The following is a 19,418-nucleotide window of genomic DNA, read 5'->3' as shown; positions in this document are numbered from 1 at the left end:
AACCCCCTTGAGACGATGGAGCCCTCTTGAGTATGATAGAACCCCCTTGAGTATGATGGCAACCCCCTTGAGTATGATGACAACCCCCTTGAGTATGATGACAACCCCCTTGAGTACGACTGAATTCTCTTGAGTACGATGGAACCCTCTTGAGTACAATGGAACTCCCTTGGGTATGATGACAACTCCCTTGAGTACGAAAACAACTAAACGAGTACAGTGGCAACCTCCTTGAGTACGATGAAAAATAATAACATCAGCAGAAGTAAAAATAAAAATTATATTAAGAATGTCACTATCAAGAGTCGGTGTTGCAATAGGTGACATAGAAATGGTGAACTTCAAAGGAGACCCAAATCTCAGTCCACGTATTGGCTTGGTACAACTATAAAAAGAACTCGTTCGTTCCCTCCCTGACCTATAATACCGTCCTGTACGTACCGACCGTCCCCTGGTACCCGGACGTCAGTGTAAATGTGACCCTCGCCCCGGGTACGGTCATTGTCAGGCAAAATCTACAGCAATGAGGGTTATTGGTAAAGGTTTCTGATCAACCATTGGTGGATCTCTCTCTCTCTCTCTCTCTCTCTCTCGTATCCACCCTTCCGTTTATACGTTTGCCCATTCCTTGCCACCCTTATCCTTATTCCTCCACCCCACCCCTTCTCCACCCACCCACCGCCTCATTCTTTCACCCACTCTTTCGTTCACTCCCATCAATCTGTTCATCCACTCACCCTCCCACCCTCTCCAAACCCCCACCCCCGTCCTCCTCCTCCACCCCCACCTCCTCCTCCTCCTCCTCCTCCTCCTCCTCCTCCTCCTCCCTCCTCCTCCTCCTCCTCCTCCTCCTCCTCCTCCTCCTCCTCCCTCCTCTTCCTCCTCCTCCTCCACCTCCCCTTCACCCCTCCTTCACTTACTTCACACAATCTACTCTTATGCTCTGTTAAAAGTCTCGTAATGTTGGGCCAAGACAGATTCATGAGCGCCGCTGAGCCCACTTAAGGACGTACTAAATATCCTTAAACATGATCTGTGTACAAGTGAACTCCGGGGCGCGGGTTTTCTTGCACGAGTTGGCCGCTTAATTACCAGAGTGGTCTGGTTTTATTTCCTCTTTGGATTTGGAAACGTATATTGACCGAACTTATGGTACAATAACCTAACCTAAGCTAACCTAACCTAACCTATAATGGAGTGAGTTAAATGCAAAACGAATGCATTAATTTGTACGAGGTTTATCGTGTAAGACGTCAGCCTGTAATGGATCACTTTAGGGGTTCATGCGGCGGTATCTTGGTGTATGGAACCTTTGTGTGTGTACACAAGACGTGTGTCTGTCTGTTGTGTAACGCAGATTCTGGTGTGTTTGTGACATTGGTATATCTTCAAGACACGACTGTTTAATTGTACACCTGTTAAGTTCTGAGGTTCAGAGGTGGCGGGGGACACTTGATGGTTTGGTTTGGTCACACACACACACACTTGTACATGCGTACGTTCCAGAAACCGTATCGTTCCAACTCTTAACCTCGCTACAAGTGTGAGTTTGAGCTTATCTCCCCTCGTCCCCGCCCCGCCCCGCCCCACCCCACCACTGTTGTTATGTTTTGTTGGCCCTCCCCACCCTGCCCCCGGAGGCCCCGCCCTACCCCACCTCGGGAAAATAAGTTTGGTAGTCATCTCAGGAGTAGCGGCCCGCCAGCTCCACATTTCTCTCCATCACAGTTAATAGGGGCGTGTCTCGACCTCCGTGCAGCTCCGCGTTAACCTGCCAATTACTACCTGCCTCTTCATACCTCACCACCAAGCCAGACTTGTTGCCCCAGTATTACGAAAACTTGTCGATTTAATGATATTTGGTTTTTTTTACGGATTTTCCCCCTTTTTCTTACTTTAATAGTTGATGATGTATTAGATTTTCGATCTCACAATTATTAAAGTGTGGAATGATGTTGTTGTAAAGTGTTCGAGGTGTTGGTGTGTCGTGGGTTGAGACGGGTCCCCCCTGGCTAGTGTGTCCAGCTATAATGTTATAATGGTGTATGTCTTTAGGCGAATTTCCTCAACTCTGTAGCTTTGTTATGAGTTGGTAAAATTTTATGTTACTGTTTCCGATAGATTGTCCGTGAAAACAATTGCTGTTTAGCTTTCTTTATGATCTTAAAGAATATTGACAAAGCATTGGAAAATTGATTAAGAAAATTGTGGTTAATATTAAACAGTTAGCTCTGAGTTTATTGTATACCGCCCTGATATCTTGCTAGGGACAAAATAGGAGAACAAAAAATCCGTTTCTGCCTGATGACCTGGTCACTACTGAGATGCCACCCGGACAACCAACCAACCAACCAACCAAGACCCGTGACAAAAGGAGTAACCACTGAATACCTCGGGGCACCTGAAGACGGTATGGGGGGGGGGGGGTTTATACAACAAGTGAAAAGCTCAACACTGGCACAACCCGGCAGATGAGCGACCCTGCACGGCCGCACACTCTGTCTCCACAAAGTTGCTGGGAAAAGAAAAAGGTTGATTTAGCAAGACTAGTGTTTGCTGCACTATAACCCGTCACAGTGTTGTCGTGACGCCCCAAAAAGAAACAGTTGTAGTTGTGTGTGTGTAAGAACATAATAGTGAAGGTTATTGTGGCAGCTAACATGTACAGTACATGATCCTTTAGCATTGTTGGTCCTCGTCAAGTGGCTCCTTACCCACATTACTCCCGGCCACAGTGTGTTGATACTACCATTAAGGGTGATGACCCCCTCCTGTTACCCGCGGTTTATCATCCCTATGGCAGCTGGGACAAAACGTGGTCTTGGGTTAACGCTGTAAATGGTTTTAATTAACTAAACAATTCTGTGACCGGGAGTTTGCCTCAAGGTAGGATTGTTGAATTATCAGAGCTGAATGTTAGTTGAGGTAGGTGAGCTGACCTGCCGGCGCCCTGGAGGAGTCAGCAGGGAAGACCGCAGTGGAAAGTGATTTTGTTTCGTTACAAAACAAGTATAAGTGTGTAATATATATATATATATATATATATATATATATATATATATATATATATATATATATATATATATATATATATAGACGAAAGCTAAGGTGCTCCGTTGTTCCCATTTTCCCGTGTGATTTTATAAAAAAAAAATATATATATATATATATTATATATATATACTTCATTTTTAGTCCATATAACACGTGGACTTTGAACATATAATCAACAACCTCACCAGCCAGGACTCGAACCTCGACCTAATGCATGGGACTAGGCAACGTTACCGACCATACCACAAGTGCTCTTGTGGTATGGTCGGTAACGTTCCCTGGTCCCATGCATTAGGTCGAGGTTCGAGTCCTGGCTGGTGAGGTTGTTGATTATATATATACCTGTATATATATGTATGTATGTATGTGTGTGTGTGTGTGTGTGTTAATAAAACTTGAAGTAATTACCATGCACTACCTAAGTAATCACAGACATACTAAGATTTGTTTTACTAACGTGTTCCTCTCTCTCTCTCTCCCTGAACAGCTTTGGGAAGCGGTCGGGTGGCGGAGGCCGACGAACTAATGAGTGTCTCATCCTTGAGCCCTCCGAGATGATTGTGGTGAGTCTTTCTCTACTTGTTTTTATTTACCTGTAGGTGCTCAGGTGAGTCATCACTGAGCCTCCAGAGACGACCATGGTGAGTCTCCGACCTTGTGTTTACCTCGCTATAAGTCTTCACGTCTATAGATCTTGTCTTCCTCTTTACAGAAGTTAGTTAACCAGTGAAGCGGGAGGGTGGTCACGTGTCTGTTGCTGTGTTTGGTCTGATTACCTCACTACTTTCTCTGTTATCAGTCTGAAAATCTTTTATTATTGTTGTATCTATCCGTCCCTACTACTCTTGTTCCTTCCTTCCTTCCTCACCGTTTCCTTTCGCTCCCTTCTTACCTTCCTTCCTCCCTCTCTCCTCACCATCACCCCCCCCCACACTCTTCTTCCTTGTTCCCTTCCCTTCCCTCCTCCCTTGAATCAATCATATCTAACATTCTTCCGTTAAGGTTGTATTCCATCATCTTTATCCACCCATTCAGTAAAGTTCACTTCGTCTTCCTTTCTTCGTCCATTCATTCGTGAAAGCTTTTTTCTTCTTCCTTTGTTTCTTTCTCCATTCACTAAAACTTTATCCCCCCTTTCTTTTTTTGTTCATTTAGTCATTGACGCTTTCTTTCCTCCGTTTCTCCTCTCATTTTTTTCCTGTATTCATCACCATATGTCTCTCTCTCTCTCTCTCTCTCTCTCTCTCTCTCTCTCTCTCTATTCATTCTTGTGTTATCCTTTCCTCCGTTTACTCGTTTACTCTTCTTTTGTCCTAATCTATCCTTTCTCCTTTTCTCACCCATCCTGGTGAGGAGGCTTTTGGCGGCTGTAGGGGAGTCAAAGTGTGGGCCTCTCGGGAGGAGCTGAGGGGCGGCACCTGAGAGGGAGAGATCTGGAGCGGTACCTGAAGGGGGAGATATGATTTGGGGGCGGCACCTGTGGTAGAGATTTCGTGGCGATACCTTCGGGTGGTTGGAGGTCGCGCCGGCGGAGTAAGGATCTGGTAACAAGAGCGGCTTGATAATTAATGAGGTTAATGACGCTTTTTAATATGAGACGTAGGCGAGGTTGTTGCCTGTGTCTGGTAATAGTGTAGTGTCCCCTTCCACTATCTCAGCCGAGAGGGAGACGCACAGAAAACGGGAGAAAAAGACTTGAGACAACACGGACAGAGAAAAATTACATTCAAGTAAACAGACGAGAGTTAGACAATAAGAAAATGGGGTGGGGGATGACTTGGTAGTATTCAGAACACAATATACTGTAGACATGTGTAAAACAAAACAAAAATGGCCTAATTAAACTCAGACGAAGAATAACAACACAGAAAACGGAGTAATTGGCTTTAAAAAACTTAAGACAGCAGATAGACTCGCTTCAAAAAAAAGAAAAGAAAAAGAAATTGCTTTGAAAAACTTGGGTACGAGATACGTAGATACACAGACGAAATGTTTAGTCAAAGAAAACGAGGAAAATAACTTGGAAGAGAGGCGGTAGATTGTGATGATAATGATGGATGGATTTTAGTGAAGGTGAGTGGATGACGTGAATAATGGGTGTAGTGAGGGTGAGTGGATGACGTGAATAATGGGTGTAGTGAGTGTGAGTGGATGACGTCAATAATGGGTGTAGTGAGGGTGAGTGGATGACGTGAATAATGGGTGTAGTGAGGGTGAGTGGATGACGTGAATAATGGGTGTAGTGAGTGTGAGTGGATGATAGTGGTGGTCAGGATGGTAATGGTGAGGAGGGTGTGGATGCTAGTGGTGAGGAGGAGGATGGTGTGAAAATTGGGGGTGAAGGGGGATGTGGATGGTGGAGATATGGCTAGTGATGATGGTGTGGATGGTGGTCGGGTGGGATTGTAGTGATGATGGGCGTAATTAAGATGGTTGTTTGGGCCGGGGTTTGATATCAAACGATCTCACTTGTTAACACTTGCCTGAATGAGTGTAGAGTAGTCGCTGGTACCTTTGATGAAGCCTTGGTGAGATAACAGGTAGTCTCACGGCGTGTCACCTTTGATACAGTCGTAGTTTTGAGTCGTTGAGTCGTCCAAGTGTACACAGGTTCTGTTATCTTCATTTGTGGTTCCTTGGTTTAATGTAAACACACGTGGTGGTTTTCTAGTTATATTGGATACTCTGGTAGTTACAGAATTGTTTGTTGACAGACTACTGAGCATTAACTATTAGCTTGTAATTAGCTGATAAAATTAGAGAGAGATGCAGCCTTGGGAACTATGCCCACACACGTCTCTTTGGTACGGTGTCTGGCTGTGAACTAGGCGAACCTCTCTGTCTGCTTGTAAGGGGGTATGTAATCTATACGTCAACACAGAGATAAGAGGCTACACTCCACAGGCCTACTCTCACGGAGGCCTGGGGACATATATTTATGGGTTGTAACCTGAATCTGTGTGAAACTACAACTGTTTATGTGTGCTGTCCACCCTAGGAGGTGTGACAGAACAAATGCTTATGTAGCTTTATGCTCAATAGTCTGGGTGATAGAATGTATATAATGAATATATGTCCTTAGCCCATATTTATATAATACTGATTGATAGGGGCAAGAACATGGTGGCGAGTTAATGGGAAGGGGGGTGGGTGGTGATGTCGAAGATGATTGTGGTAGATGGGTTGAGGTTGTGGTAGACTTTAATGTCTGATGTTGTAAATGTTGAAGAGAGAGAGAGTGTGTGTGTGTGTGTGTGTGCGTGCGTGTGTGCGTGCGGGCGGGCGTGCGTGCGTGCGTGCGATGGTTGTAGTGTAGGTGGAGAGAGAGAGAGAATGAGGCGGCAGTGTCCGGCTTGGATGCGTCAGCAGGACTGTCTGGGTGATCCTGTAATGTTGTTAGTCGGGCTGGAGTCAGGAACCATGACTCAGGGATAGGATTAAACACTACAAAGTGGCAGAGGAAAGTTAGCGAGGTTCCAGACTGCAGGTGTAGCCACTGGGGAGCTGGAGTGGCTGCCTCAGTGTGTTGTTGATAAGGCAAGCTGATGTTTACTGTATGCAGCAAGTGAGTGGCATCACAGGCGGTAGTGCCTCCAGGGAATCTTGAAAGCAGACAGAGTTACCGAGGCAGAAGGAACCCCTGGAGTCGTCTGGAGATGAATTCCAGGTTTCTTCCCCAGGCTGAAGATCAAACATCCTCCTGGCAGATGTACAGAGGCGGGTAAAATTGTTTGTATTCTTGTTGTTGATCTTACTAACTGACCATGATGGAGAGAGAGAGAGAGAGAGAGAGAGAGAGAGAGAGGATGTACACTTGCATTAAACTAGGATAGAACACTGCAGGAGATGAACGCACTCAATTAGTGTAGCGGGCAATTGGAGAAAGGGGAAAGGAAAGAGAGTGATGAGTAAGGGTGGGCTAGGGAGAATGTGTGCTAGAGAGAGAGTGGGGGAGAACGAAAGAACGAACAAGGGAGAGGAGTGGGAGACGGTAGAGATGTGAAAGGTTAGATGTAAAGAGTGGAGAGTGGAGTAAGTGAGAGGGGAGAAGCTGGTGCGAGTAGGTGAGGGAGTGTAGTGCTGGTAGGATAGGTGAATGAAGAATGAGGTAGAAAATGAGAGGTTTAGGTGAAGGAGAATGCAAAAGGTAAGAGGAGATTGAGGTGAAGAGGTCAGATTATGGAAATTGGGGTAGAAAGAGGTAGGGGGTCGGGCTGAGTGTGGTAAATGAGAGTGGGAAGAGGGAGGAGCGTTGTTTATTGAGGCAAGGCTAACACAACCTGGATATATATATACAGCAATACATTGGACGTTGTTGGGTCGTAAAGTCGTGGGTATCCCTCCTGTAGAAGTCGACAGCGTTGAATATCGTGAACTGGGTGGTTGATGACAGAGTGCCAATCTAAGACACGAGGAGGTACTTTAAACCCTCACTAATAAAATATTCGCTTGTTATTTATTGATGCTAACGGCGTAGTGGAGGAGTGGGTAATGGCGGTACCTGGGTCTAGTGCCTTATCCCTTCTTACTCTCAACACACACACACACACGTTATAAATGTAAAGAGAAGTTGTAAATCGTTGAAGTGTTTCGCCTCAGTTGTCATTGGTCGACGTAGTGATGACGTCATCTTCAACTGTGCCGGTAGTGTGTTGTACGACCCCACACATCCCCACCACTCCACCCCACACATCCCCACCACTCCACCCCACACATCCCCACCACTCCACCCCACACATCCCCACCACTCCACCCCACACATCCCCACCACTCCACCCCACACATCCCCACCACTCCACCCCACACATCCTCACCATTAGCTCTCTTCCTCACACTCCACATACCATATCACTACTCTCCTCCCACCTCTCGCTCTCTTATCCCAGCAGGAAAGATGGCGGAGATGGGAAGGAAGAGGGAGGGGTGGTTGAGTGAAAAGAGGGGAAGGAGAGAGAGAGAGAGAGAGAGAGAGAGAGAGGGGAAGGAAAGAGGGAGTAGATGAGGATTGATGAAGTGATACTGAATGAGAGAGGTGTGTGTGTGTGTGTGTAAGTAAAACAGATAAAGTACAACAGACACGTAACCACGACTATACACAGCAGGAAGGGTATAGTTAATTAAACCTGGAGGGCGATGACCGTAGAGTGTGAGGGAGGTGAAGGGGTGACGACGCTAATTCCTATCCAACGTTCATGGTCACTCTTAGTACACTGTTAGTTGAATCTTTGTTATCTATGTTCTTCAATTGTGTGTGTGTGTGTGTGTGTGTGTGTGTGTGTGTGTGTGTGTGTGTGTGTGTGTGTGTTATTTTAAAGATCTAATTTGAACCGCATTGATTACATGGTATAATTACTGAAGGGCGTCACCAATTTATTTACATGTCAAACTTGTCATAGTCATAATTTAAGGCGAGTTTGTTGTCATTTCTCTAATGAACTGGCAAAGCTCATCTGTATTATTATTAATTACATAACGTATAACATCAACAATATTTTAAATAAAGTAAAAAGTAGTTGAATTAACTTACTTTTTATATTTTTGGATATGCGATATATATAATTATAATAAATGATTTTTATTCAGCACTTTAAGCCGGAACTTTTGAGTTAATATGAATTAGCTGGAGTTGTGAGGCAGCAGTGTTGTATAATATTAATATCTTCAACTCTGGTACATCCCGCCAGCTGACTGACGGCTTATCTGCCAGGCCAAGTTGTTGTTCTCGTTGTGAAGTTTTCCAGGTGTTGTGAGCTGCCGTGTTGGTTGTTTACTGAAGCCTTGAAACTTAACTCGCTCACACGCTCCCTCGGCTGCCTCGTGTAAATTTCGCTTTAGTCTCACCGATTATTCTCACTTGTACGTCACCTTCATTTGCATCAAGTACAAATGGGAAGGTGATGAGACTGCGCTGAGCCATGATGGGGAAGTGTTAGTGGAGGGGAGACAGGTCAGTGGAGGTTGGTAGAAGTGTTTCGTTCTGGGATGGATCTGGCTCGGGATGGTAGAGGACAGAGATCACCCCAGGATGAGGTTGTGGAGGCGTGAGGATAGGGTGATACTTGAAGGATGGAGGTGTGGAGGTGTGGGTGTAGGGTGGAGATGTGAGTGTGTAGGGTGGAGGTGTGGGTGTGTAGGGTGGAAGTGTAGGGTGGAGGGTGGAGGTGTGGGTATGTAAGGTGGAGATGTGAGTGTGTAGGGTGTGGGTGTAGGTGTGTAGGGTGGAGGTGTAGGTATGTAGGGTGGAGATCTGGGTATGTAAGGTGGAGATGTGAGTGTGTAGGGTGGAGGTGTGGGTGTGTAGGATGGAGGTGTGGGTATGTGAGGGTGGAGGTGTGGGTATGTAAGGTGTGAGGGTGGAGGTGTGGGTGTGTAGGGTGTGGGTGTGCATAGTGGAGGTGTAAGAGCACTGTGTGGGGTTGTTATGGAGAATGGAGGCGTGGTTGTCGTGTGAGGGTGTAAATGTGAGGAACATGGTAGAGGGGGCGTCGACGGGGCCACAGGAAAAATACTAGAGCGAAGGGGGGTGGCGGTAGTAATAGGATGAATTGATGCGGACACGGGTGTGGAAATTTAATATGTGGAGAGGGGAGACGATGAGGCCTGATGGAGTATTATATCCCACGGGCCTTGTAATATTTTGGCCCTATATAGAATAAAATTAATTCAGGGGGCCACACTACCTCAAATTCAACATTTATCTATCCCTGTTTTGTGTTTTTAGACTCAAAGGTGTAAAAGGTTTAATGTTTGGGCGGTATGCTGTTGTCGATGAGGAAGGTGCAGTGTGTAATAATAATAACTAACGGTTTATTGAAAAAGTTCTGCGGCCCGAAGGCTGAAAATATATATTGGACATAAATGACTTGTTACATACATTGGTGGTTTAACAAAAGCCTTCATTAGAGAAAGGTAAAGGAACATACAGATTAATGTTTACAGTGGAGGTCACGTAGATCTTGTGCGCTGAGGTGTTGAACAGCAGACACGTAGTGTAGTAACTCCCTCACAGATGGTGTTATGAGGGGCTTGGCGTGGTGTGTGTGTGTGTGTGTTAAAGAGGGTGGGTGGCCAGAGGAAATTTGATTATATTCAGCAAATAATACTAGGTTGGAGAGGGAGGCCTTGGTCACTGAGGCAAATTATGTTGCTGCACACGAGAAATGGGGAAACGGGTAAGGAATGAGAGAGAGAGAGAAAGTATTAAGAAATGAAGACATGGAAGAAAAGAGAATGGGGAGAAGGGAGAACGGGTGATGAACAGAGGAAGAAAATCGAGGTCAGTAGAGGGTGTGTGAGACTTATTTTTTCTTTTATAAATAATTCTACCTTGGGTGTACATGAAGGGCGCGCCCCGTCTGGTGGAGGTTTTCATTAGTCAGAGTAGTGTATTTGGGCGCGTGTGAAGGACTGGCCTGGGTTGTGTTGTGGGCGAGTGTTGGCTGTATTGCGCCCTTCTTCCCTCAACCCACCCACCCGGCCGTCCGCCCCCTCCTCCTCCTCCTGCCACCCTTCTCTTCCTCCCTTCCTACACTGCCCTTCTTACCGTGGTTGTATACAGAATTTTAGGGGTAATTCTTTTCTGCATCTAATTTACACAACTGTTGATGAAGCAAACATGGCTGGCTGTACTCACTGCCTGCTGTATTGTTCCTGACCACAGGGATGGTGTATTCATCTGAGTGTCTTGTAAACTGGTAATTAAATAAAGATCTAACATCCAGTATTACAATTACACTCGATATTCTATGTCTCGTTGGTTTTAATACGTTGTATAAATTACAGTTCCTTTTGTAGTATTCTTGAGTATGAAATTACAGTTAGCATACAGTCTCTAATATATTCCTTGTGTATGTTATAGTGTTCCTGGTTATAGTGTTCCTGGTTATAGTGTTTTTTGGTGCAACAAGTGGAAGATGTACACTTCTACTTCTGGGCACATAGTATTAGGGAAAGTATGCGAGAAGTAATGTGGTATGATCCCCTCCTCCCTCCTTGTTGTGCCCCAAGTAATAACTTCCCGGTGAAATGGTAGATCCTGACATCAGTCCTGCCGCTGCACCATTACTCTTCCTACAGTAGCTGCAGGGGTCACTTTCCCCCATCATCACCACCACTCCGGGCCTCGTTATTGTTCACGGCCAGAGTACCGGACAAGTGAGAACTCCATTTGTGTAAGTGTGTTATGAGGTGAGTCGAGGAGGGTGTAATAGGCCTGTGGTTGTCCCCGGCGTGAGCGTGTTGGCGTGGAGGATCCCCTTTAAACTGAGGAGCTCTACACTTAGGGCATGATCACCGCCCCTCCGCTAACAACCACAACCTTCTCCCACACCACGACTCTTTGTTGGCCGCTCAGCACTGCCCGTCCTCCTTAGTATTACCTGATAGCATTCCCTAATGGGTCATCAGCGGGGTTGGTAAAGGCTCCCTTAGTTAATGTATGGGTGCTGCTGTAACAGTTAGAGGCGCTATTTTGTTGTGGTAGAGGGTTGGTGGTCATCGTTTACTGAGGCGGTGAGATGAGGCCATTGCTGGACTACTGATGTGTTGGAGCTGCGGAGTGAGAGGAGTCGGTAACTTACACAGTAAAGGTTGGAGAAAAGGGAAGTTTAGATGGCTAGTGGAGGAAAGGTGTACACCACACGTCTTGACCTGTATAACTCAGTAACCTCGCGGATAAGTCAAAGTTGCTCACACTTAGGGAACAAAAGGGTAAAATTAGTGTCCTTGGTGGGTTAAACCATCTTCCTACAAGGGTCAAACCATCGTCCTCAGAGTGTTGAATCAGAAGCGAGTAAAACTATTTATATTGAAAAAGATGGAATAAACCTTTATTATATACTGTAATTAAATCAGACTGCTTGGGTTGACGAGAAATTTAAATCTTGCTAATTCAGTACAGGTGGATTATAATTCAGGTATGACGTAAGAACTGTTAAATAAATAAAACAAAAGATGAAGTTTGTGTCGCATGTGCGGTGCGAGGAGGGAGGCGGGTGTCTGGCCCAGTAGAGCCAACAGTCTCCAGTTTTACAGAGGTCGGCGGGGAATGGCTCCAGGGGGAATTACACGTTGGCAATATTACCCTTTAATTAATCTTGGCCGACCGTTGGTGCGGAAGGGTGCTTTAGGCCACGAATATTACCACATATGCAAATTATATTACAAATTTTGACTTTCTGATTTACTGTAGACCTTCCACTGTATCCGCTTGTGTTATGTGTGATTGCATAGTGGAGGCGGCGTGGGGTGTTTGTTTGATGTGTGCTCTCGGTGGTGTGGGAGGGAAGGAGGGCGGATGGGGGAGGTATCGGGTGCAGGGAGCAGGAGGTAGGACAGTAAGGGAGCCCCTTATGGTAAAGGGAACGACCCTGGGAACTGCTGTCCCCCGCTGATTAATTAATGGTGCCCCCCCCCCCCGTGTGTGCGTGCGTCTTAGCTGCATAATCTAGCGCTATGAATGCCATTCCTGACTCGCTCTCTTACAAAGCTTACGGCGAATATCTGCGTCACACACGTTGGTGTTATAACACTTGTATATTTAACACTATAATTTATCAGCTATATAAACTGTTACTGAATCACATACAGTACAATTGTAAGTTAAAACGTTGTATAAAAAAAGCTATATTTTTCCATACTCTGGGGAGTTTTATGGAAAAATGCATAAAACATAGAAAGTGCCGGAATTGGTAGCTGGAGGCTGTACCTCTGCCGTCGATTGGCAATGTATTATAGGATGTGTATATTGAATATTTCTTTATTACCGTTATATATAGCACCTGTATAGTCGCTATATATAACAAGCTGAATATTTTATTATATATTTATGCTCAGAGCCGCCGTATAAGATGACAGAAATGGATAATATTGGAGAAATACGGATGGTCTTATCTGTCACTCGGCGAGTTATTATTCCTGCTCTCGTGGGAGGAAGCTCCGTGTGTTGGTCAGGTCTGTTTATATATGAATTTTAGACACCTGAAGACTTATAAGATACGTTGGTTGTTGTGTCTTACTATTTGTATTGTGGTTTAATATAATGGAACTATGTATTTTTGTGCTCTGATATTGTGACTACTCGTAAATTTTTCTTCCATCACCACCGCTTCCAAAAATGGGATCACATGAAGATTAACCCCCTCCTCATTTCACTTGACGGTTAATTACCCTAATTCTACCCCTTTCCTCCCCCCATCTCCATACTTCATCTCCCTCATCCCCTCCTCTCCCTTCCTCCTTCCCCCATCCCCTCCTTCCCCCTCCTCCCTCCCTCCAGCCTCCCTCCCATCCTCCTGCCCCTCCTCTCCTCCTGCCCCCTCCTATCCAGCCTAGCCCCGTATCCTCGACCAAGTTGTTTTCGTCGCCGGTTTATCCGTCTGTCTGTTTGACTGTTATAGAGCAGCCTGGCAGACATCCTTCTGTTACACACTCAAGGAAATTTCACTGTAAGCGTAGAACTGGCCAGTGTTTACCCAACGTTACAACACGCCAGTCCAGCAACAGGGGTCGTCATCATCAGAGCGAGTCAGTGTTACACCTCCTGGAGCCCCCTCTCCCCGTGCAGTGCAAGGTGGGGGTATGACAAGGACTCCTGGTACAGTAGGGGTTTGTTCCACCAGCGTGTGGCAACCAGGCATGACACGATGGCAGTGAAAGAAAAATTAATAAAATGAAAGAGGGATAGAAATACGGTGAAATAGAGGTAGGCTGCGGTGTCTTCGCCAGAAATTCTCAACAGATATAAGGAATATCTTGGACAGACTCTTGTATAAACTGGAGGAGGATCTTGTCAAATTTTTTCAGTGACCCAAATCATGGTGATGGCTGCAGAAATTCAGACTTGTTGACTGTCATCACTAACAAGGTATTTCCTCACAGCAGCAGCGGGGCGTCACGGCCACACAACAGACGTTACACACAATAAACGAGCTTCTTGAAAAAAATTAAGTAGAAGAGCATGTGACTCGAGACAGTATCGATTATCATGTTTATAAAATGATTTGTACTTCCCTATATAGAAACAGGAAATGTATGGCAGCTAGAGGATTGTACATTGAACGAGTCCGTGTTATAGATGAGAATTGTAGAGAGTACGCCTTGAAAGAGAATGGAGACAAGAGGGAGAATATTGCTGCAGTGCGCCTCCAGGCAGCTTTGCAACCTTCACAGATTGAATTTATGTAAATTCTGGACAGAAACGCAACATGCTCGTACATACCAGGGAGTTGCTAAATTATTAAAGGAAATATACTGAGTTACAGGTAGATTAGCACTTTGTGTCTTGCGTAAACTTGCCACATGGCCAGGCGGTCTGTTACAGCTGATAGGGGAGGATTGGGGGTATAATGAGGCGGTTTGAAGGATGAACAACACACATCAACACTATTTGTAGGGGACAGGGAGAGCTGGAGGGAGGGGTCGAGTCAACAAGTCAACAATTCATGGGGGAGTGTAGGGGTGCGAGGCGGGAAGGGGATGGGCGAGGGGAGACTTGCGAGGGGGTGAGGGAGTTGGGACGACCTATGTGGCAGTAGGGCCGTGGCAACCACCGTAGTAGCCCCGTCGCTAGTGTAAGGGATCAGTTTACCGCCAAGACGGCCGAGCTTCGTATGTCGCTGACCACGAAGAACTTAGGCTACTTAAACGACAACTCCCGTTGTAATTACTTGAGGAATAAATTGCCTTGATTAGAGAGAGTATTAATGCGAATATTAACACTGTTGAACGGTTTCTTATTTACACAGTTGTTTGTTATCAACTGTAATTGAAAAGAGAAAAGTGAATGGTGAGAGCGAGTACAACATTAGCCTTCCCCTCGCTAGGCTGGTGGAGAAGTAAAAGTGAGCGGTATCACCCCGACTACTCATAGTTCACTGCTTCAGTCTCCCCTCGAAGCTACTGGCACATACACACACGCGGCAGCCAGCTAGGGGACGAGGCAAGCAGAGTGCAGTACGCAGCCTGGAGCAAGTTAGCACGGAGGGGCGAGGGTGGAGCGCCCTCACTCTCCCCTTACACACCTACTACTACTACTACTACAGACCCTTGTGGATGTGTACTTTTACCAGCCAAGAGCGTACTGGTTTTGTTCAACATTTAGAGAATACTTACTTGAAAACTCTCAATAATTAAACTGGATATCGGACGATATTTTGATCCATTGATGTACGCGGAGTAGTGGTGACTTGTTGACTGGAGGGCTGGTGCACACGGGCTCTCGCTCACTCGCCGTCAGCCAGGTTGTCGCCATCACATGTCGCCCGACACACACACACAAACCCATCCACCCACTTCGCTCATGTCAACACTACCATTATTAAGTGATTTGGGGAAGCTGTACAATCCTCTTCGTGGCGGGAACATTATGCCTAAGAGAGTTGTCTTGAAATGAAGATGAACAAACGCCCGTAGTAACAAGTAGTGTCGAGAGCGGTGGATTTATTAAACTTATGTTAAAGCTGGTGTGAACAGTTTGTGTTGCCGTGTGCAGGTGTGTCTAAGAGAAACAATAGTGGCGGGTCTGTCTTTTCGGAACTAGTGCCAACACGTGGTACTGCCAGTGTTTGTACAGTAATCATTACCATCACAAACTACTACTACTCCTACGCAGATATTTGTTGTTAATTCTCATGACGGGAAGGATGTATGATGTAATGATTAGTAATGAGTGCAATGCCCGACCCACTCATGGTGATACTGAGTGAGGTGTTAACGTTAGTGCAAGTGTTAATGGTGGTAGTAGCGAGTGAGCGGCCTGGTGTGATGTGCGCCCCCACCACCTGAACGCTACACCCATTGAGAGCTTATCGACCATCAGCCACCTTTACTAGGAGGCAACAGAGAGATGAGGAGCAGCGTGGCTAGGACCTGGTGACACGCCCTGGCGCACCATGCCGCCTCTTACCTGGATGATCACTGTCAGCCTCAACGTAGGATCTGGTACGTTCCTGCCTGAGATTAACATGTTACGCTGCCAGAACCCACATCTTCAGTCTACCCTAATTAGTTACATCTCGGGCTGGTTCGTGTTTTCACTGTACTATATTTTTTAAAGTTGTTTTCAAATGCTGGTACTCTTTGTCTTCTCCAAACTAATGCCGAAGTTAACAAAAAATTATTTGCTTTGATTGTTAAGTTACAGGTAAATTATAATTAACATCAGGTGTTGTGTTGAAAGGACCAGGTGTAAGGACAAGTGTTCATCTCGGTTGAGACATGTACAGGTGATCATGATTTGCTAGGTTCTTGTTAGGTAATGTGATGGCTTAAGAATGTTTTTTTTTTCTGTCATGGGGAAAGGAAAAGTGTGTGAATTGTGGCGTGTGGTGAGCGAGGAGTCACTGTGTGTCTTGACAGTTCCTTATTCTGGCTCGTCTGAGTGAGGGTCTTGTGCCGTCCTCCCTCACAGTGTAGTTAGCGGGAATATTATAATATTAGTGGACGTCATCAACCTGTTACCTGTTTAAGTTGTAAGTAAACGTCAGTTTTGTTAAATGTGAACGTGTCTACATTTTTAAAGGGATAGACTTATAGAGCTCAACGTGTGGAGTAAGTGTAGTTCTTGAACGCGCATGCGCGTGTTTATATATTTATGCGTTTTCATGCACGCGCACATGCGTGTGTATTTGTGTACGTTTGCTCTCTGTACTCGCGCGCGCGCGCGTGTGACGAGGTGAGCGGTCGAGGACGGCTCTCATATTGACCCAGAGGTGCCAAGGTTGAGTGCCATTCTGGAGAGGGGATGTCCCTGCCTTACTAGAGCCAGATGGAGCCGCTTCAGTTTTGAGTAGGTGGCTATAAGACATGAGGGTGGAGGGTGAGTGGCCTTGCATGTGAACGAGGGGAGACAGACCAAGTGGAGGAGGAGGTGCGGTGGTGGGGTGCGTGTAGACGGTCGCTGGCACCGCTGTATTGATGGCCTCGGATGCCATACACACCTGAGGGATCACCTGGGGCGTCGAGGAGCTGGGCCGGGGGCTCACCCAGGCTAGTTCATCTCTGGATGTATGTGAAGGAGGAATATATAGAATCATGAAAGTTTCTCTTAGTTTTAAACCCCTGAGTCTATTAAACTAGACCATAGACTCCTTCGAATGTGATGACGTAACATTTTGAGTACACGAACTCAATCCTATGAGTACCATAACTTTACCCTTTGAATACAATTGCCTTAAGTACAAAAATATTGTCCTCAGGATGCTCTAATCGTACTCAAAATTTTAACGCAAAAGTACAGGGATGGGGATGGCCCTTCGTGTGTGTGTGTGTGTGTGTGTGTGTGTGTGTGTGTGTGTGTGTGTGTGTGTGTCGCTGCCTTCACTTACTACCTTCCTAGGCATATTTATTAACTAATACATATAAATAAAAAAATAAATGAAAATGGTAATAATTATGAGTGATGGTAATTATATTAGTAATAATTTCAACAGTAATAATAATAATAATAATAATAATAATAATAATAATAATAATAATAATAATATCGATGATTTAACTAAGTATACTACTACTTCTGCTATTACTAATAATAATACTTATTATTATTATTAATATTATTATTATTAAAATTAAAACAATTTGCCGCTTCACAATTTCCCAAAAGAGAGAGACTGCCGCAGGTGAAAATGACTGTGGACAGGTGTAAGACGCGGGACCTGCGTCTTTAATGCTAATTGGAAATGAATCGATTGTGACTAAATTTGGAGGCAGTACCCTGGCCTCGACGACCAAGACATGAGCGACAGGTCGTGGCGGGTCGTCATCACCTGGGTGACTTCGTTGGTCATAAATAGGCCCAGGTCAACAGGTTCTCTCGCGATACATTCTCTAGAAAACCCGAAAATTTAACAATAAATTTGGCGATATTTATTTATTTTGTGTTGAAGGTATACTGTAGTGTTGTATGTGTTGATACAGTAGGGTGTTGGTGTACTGTATGTGTTGATACAGTAGGATGGTGTTGTGTATGTGTTGTGCTGCTCTGTATGACAAGTTTTATCACTCCTGTACTCCAGAGTTATATGCCGTACTACAGTGTTCCTCATGGCTCTGTTCTGATCCTTGTTTTCATTGTCATTAATGTTTTATTTGCTCATAGTTTACCCTGTTCTGTTTGTTGACATGTGTGGTGCTATAGTCCAGTGTTTTGTTTACTTTTAGTTTACTGCAGTATTCTTTGTGTTGCTGCTCTCGAGGGTTTTGTGGTGAGCAGCTGGAGTGCATGGTTCAGTCTCCGTGCTAAAATATCATTGTTAAAGAGTTGAATTTGACCTCCATCTCCGATTTGCGGTTTTTACCCTGAACTTACATGGGGGTAACTTTGGGTATCTCTCTGTATGATGTCCCATGCCTTAACCAGCACATTAACCACCTCTTCCTTGAATAGACTGAACAAGCTGATCATAGCGAGTACTATCGATTAACGCTTGGATCGTTGTATTTCGTTTAAATCTTTAAATTTCGTTGTGTTAGATAAGTGTATTACCCCTGTCAACCCCTCTTAAGTGTTGATTTAAAGTTTGCCGCTCTTCATTGGCTCTGAATATCCTCCCCCATCCAAACAAAAGATGAGTGTGTGGAGTAGCTGCTGGTGTTGTGTGTCGAGGCAGCGGGAAGAGGTCCTTGTGTAGCACCATTAGAGGAGAGCCTTATGTTCGCTTATAGGGTGGCTGTGGAGGGGCTGTGGTGATCGTGACTCAGTAGTATGGAGCAGATTCAGGTCCCATCAGTAGGAGGGATGGAGGGGGTCTTGGCACCGTCAGCAGGAAGGATGGGGGATGCCGTGGCACCGTTACCAGGAGGGATGGAGGGAGGAGGGTCTGGCAATGTCAGCAGGAAAGATGGAGGAGGTCCTGGCACCGTCAACATGAAGGATGGAGGGGGTCCTGGCACCTTCAGGAGGAAGTCCTGGCACTGTCAACATGAAGAATGGAGGGGGTCCCGACACCTTCAGGAGGAAGGGTGGAGGGGGTCCTGCCACCTTCAGGAGGAAGTCCTGGCACTGTCAACATGAAGAATGGAGGAGGTCCTGGCACCGTCAACATGAAGGATGGAGGGGGTCCTGGCACCTTCAGGAGGATGGATGAGGTCCTGGCAATGTCAGCAGAAGGGATGGTGGAGGTCGTGTGATTGCCATCAGGAAGGATGGAGGATGTCGTGGCATTGTCAGCAGGAGGGATAGAGGAGTGCTGACACTGTCAGTAGGGCGCTGGAAGACGAAGGGAAGGGGGGGAGGGAGGGGAGAGCGAGACATCAATTATTACAGGTGGTCTCCATGCCTACCTGCGCCGGCTGTGGCCTTGAGCGCTCTCCTCGCTGGACTCACCTTTGACCTCACGCCCCGCCGCTCCCCCTTAAAGCCTGGC

General features: G+C 45.8%; 1 protein-coding gene across 7 annotated transcripts in view; it reads left to right on the top strand.

The window, feature by feature from the left end:
* The window catches only part of LOC121875198 (rap guanine nucleotide exchange factor 2-like), a 111,963-nt gene that overhangs the window by 31,544 nt on the left and 61,001 nt on the right, over positions 1 to 19,418 (top strand). For 6 of the 7 annotated variants that reach the window (XM_042379692.1, XM_042379673.1, XM_042379665.1 and 3 more), the window contains exon 3: positions 3,542 to 3,617. In XM_042379692.1, the coding sequence (XP_042235626.1) occupies positions 3,542 to 3,617 (76 nt within the window). Of the gene's footprint in view, positions 1 to 3,541; positions 3,618 to 15,014; positions 15,994 to 19,418 lie in introns of those variants that run through there. The other variant, XM_042379699.1, reaches the window with a different exon arrangement.

The sequence above is a fragment of the Homarus americanus genome, unplaced genomic scaffold (genome assembly GCF_018991925.1).
Source record: "Homarus americanus isolate GMGI-L3 unplaced genomic scaffold, GMGI_Hamer_2.0 scaffold14532, whole genome shotgun sequence".
In the NCBI taxonomy this organism is placed as follows: domain Eukaryota; kingdom Metazoa; phylum Arthropoda; class Malacostraca; order Decapoda; family Nephropidae; genus Homarus; species Homarus americanus.
Note: the sequence above shows the minus strand (reverse complement) of the source record. Positions and strands in the feature narration are given on the sequence as shown.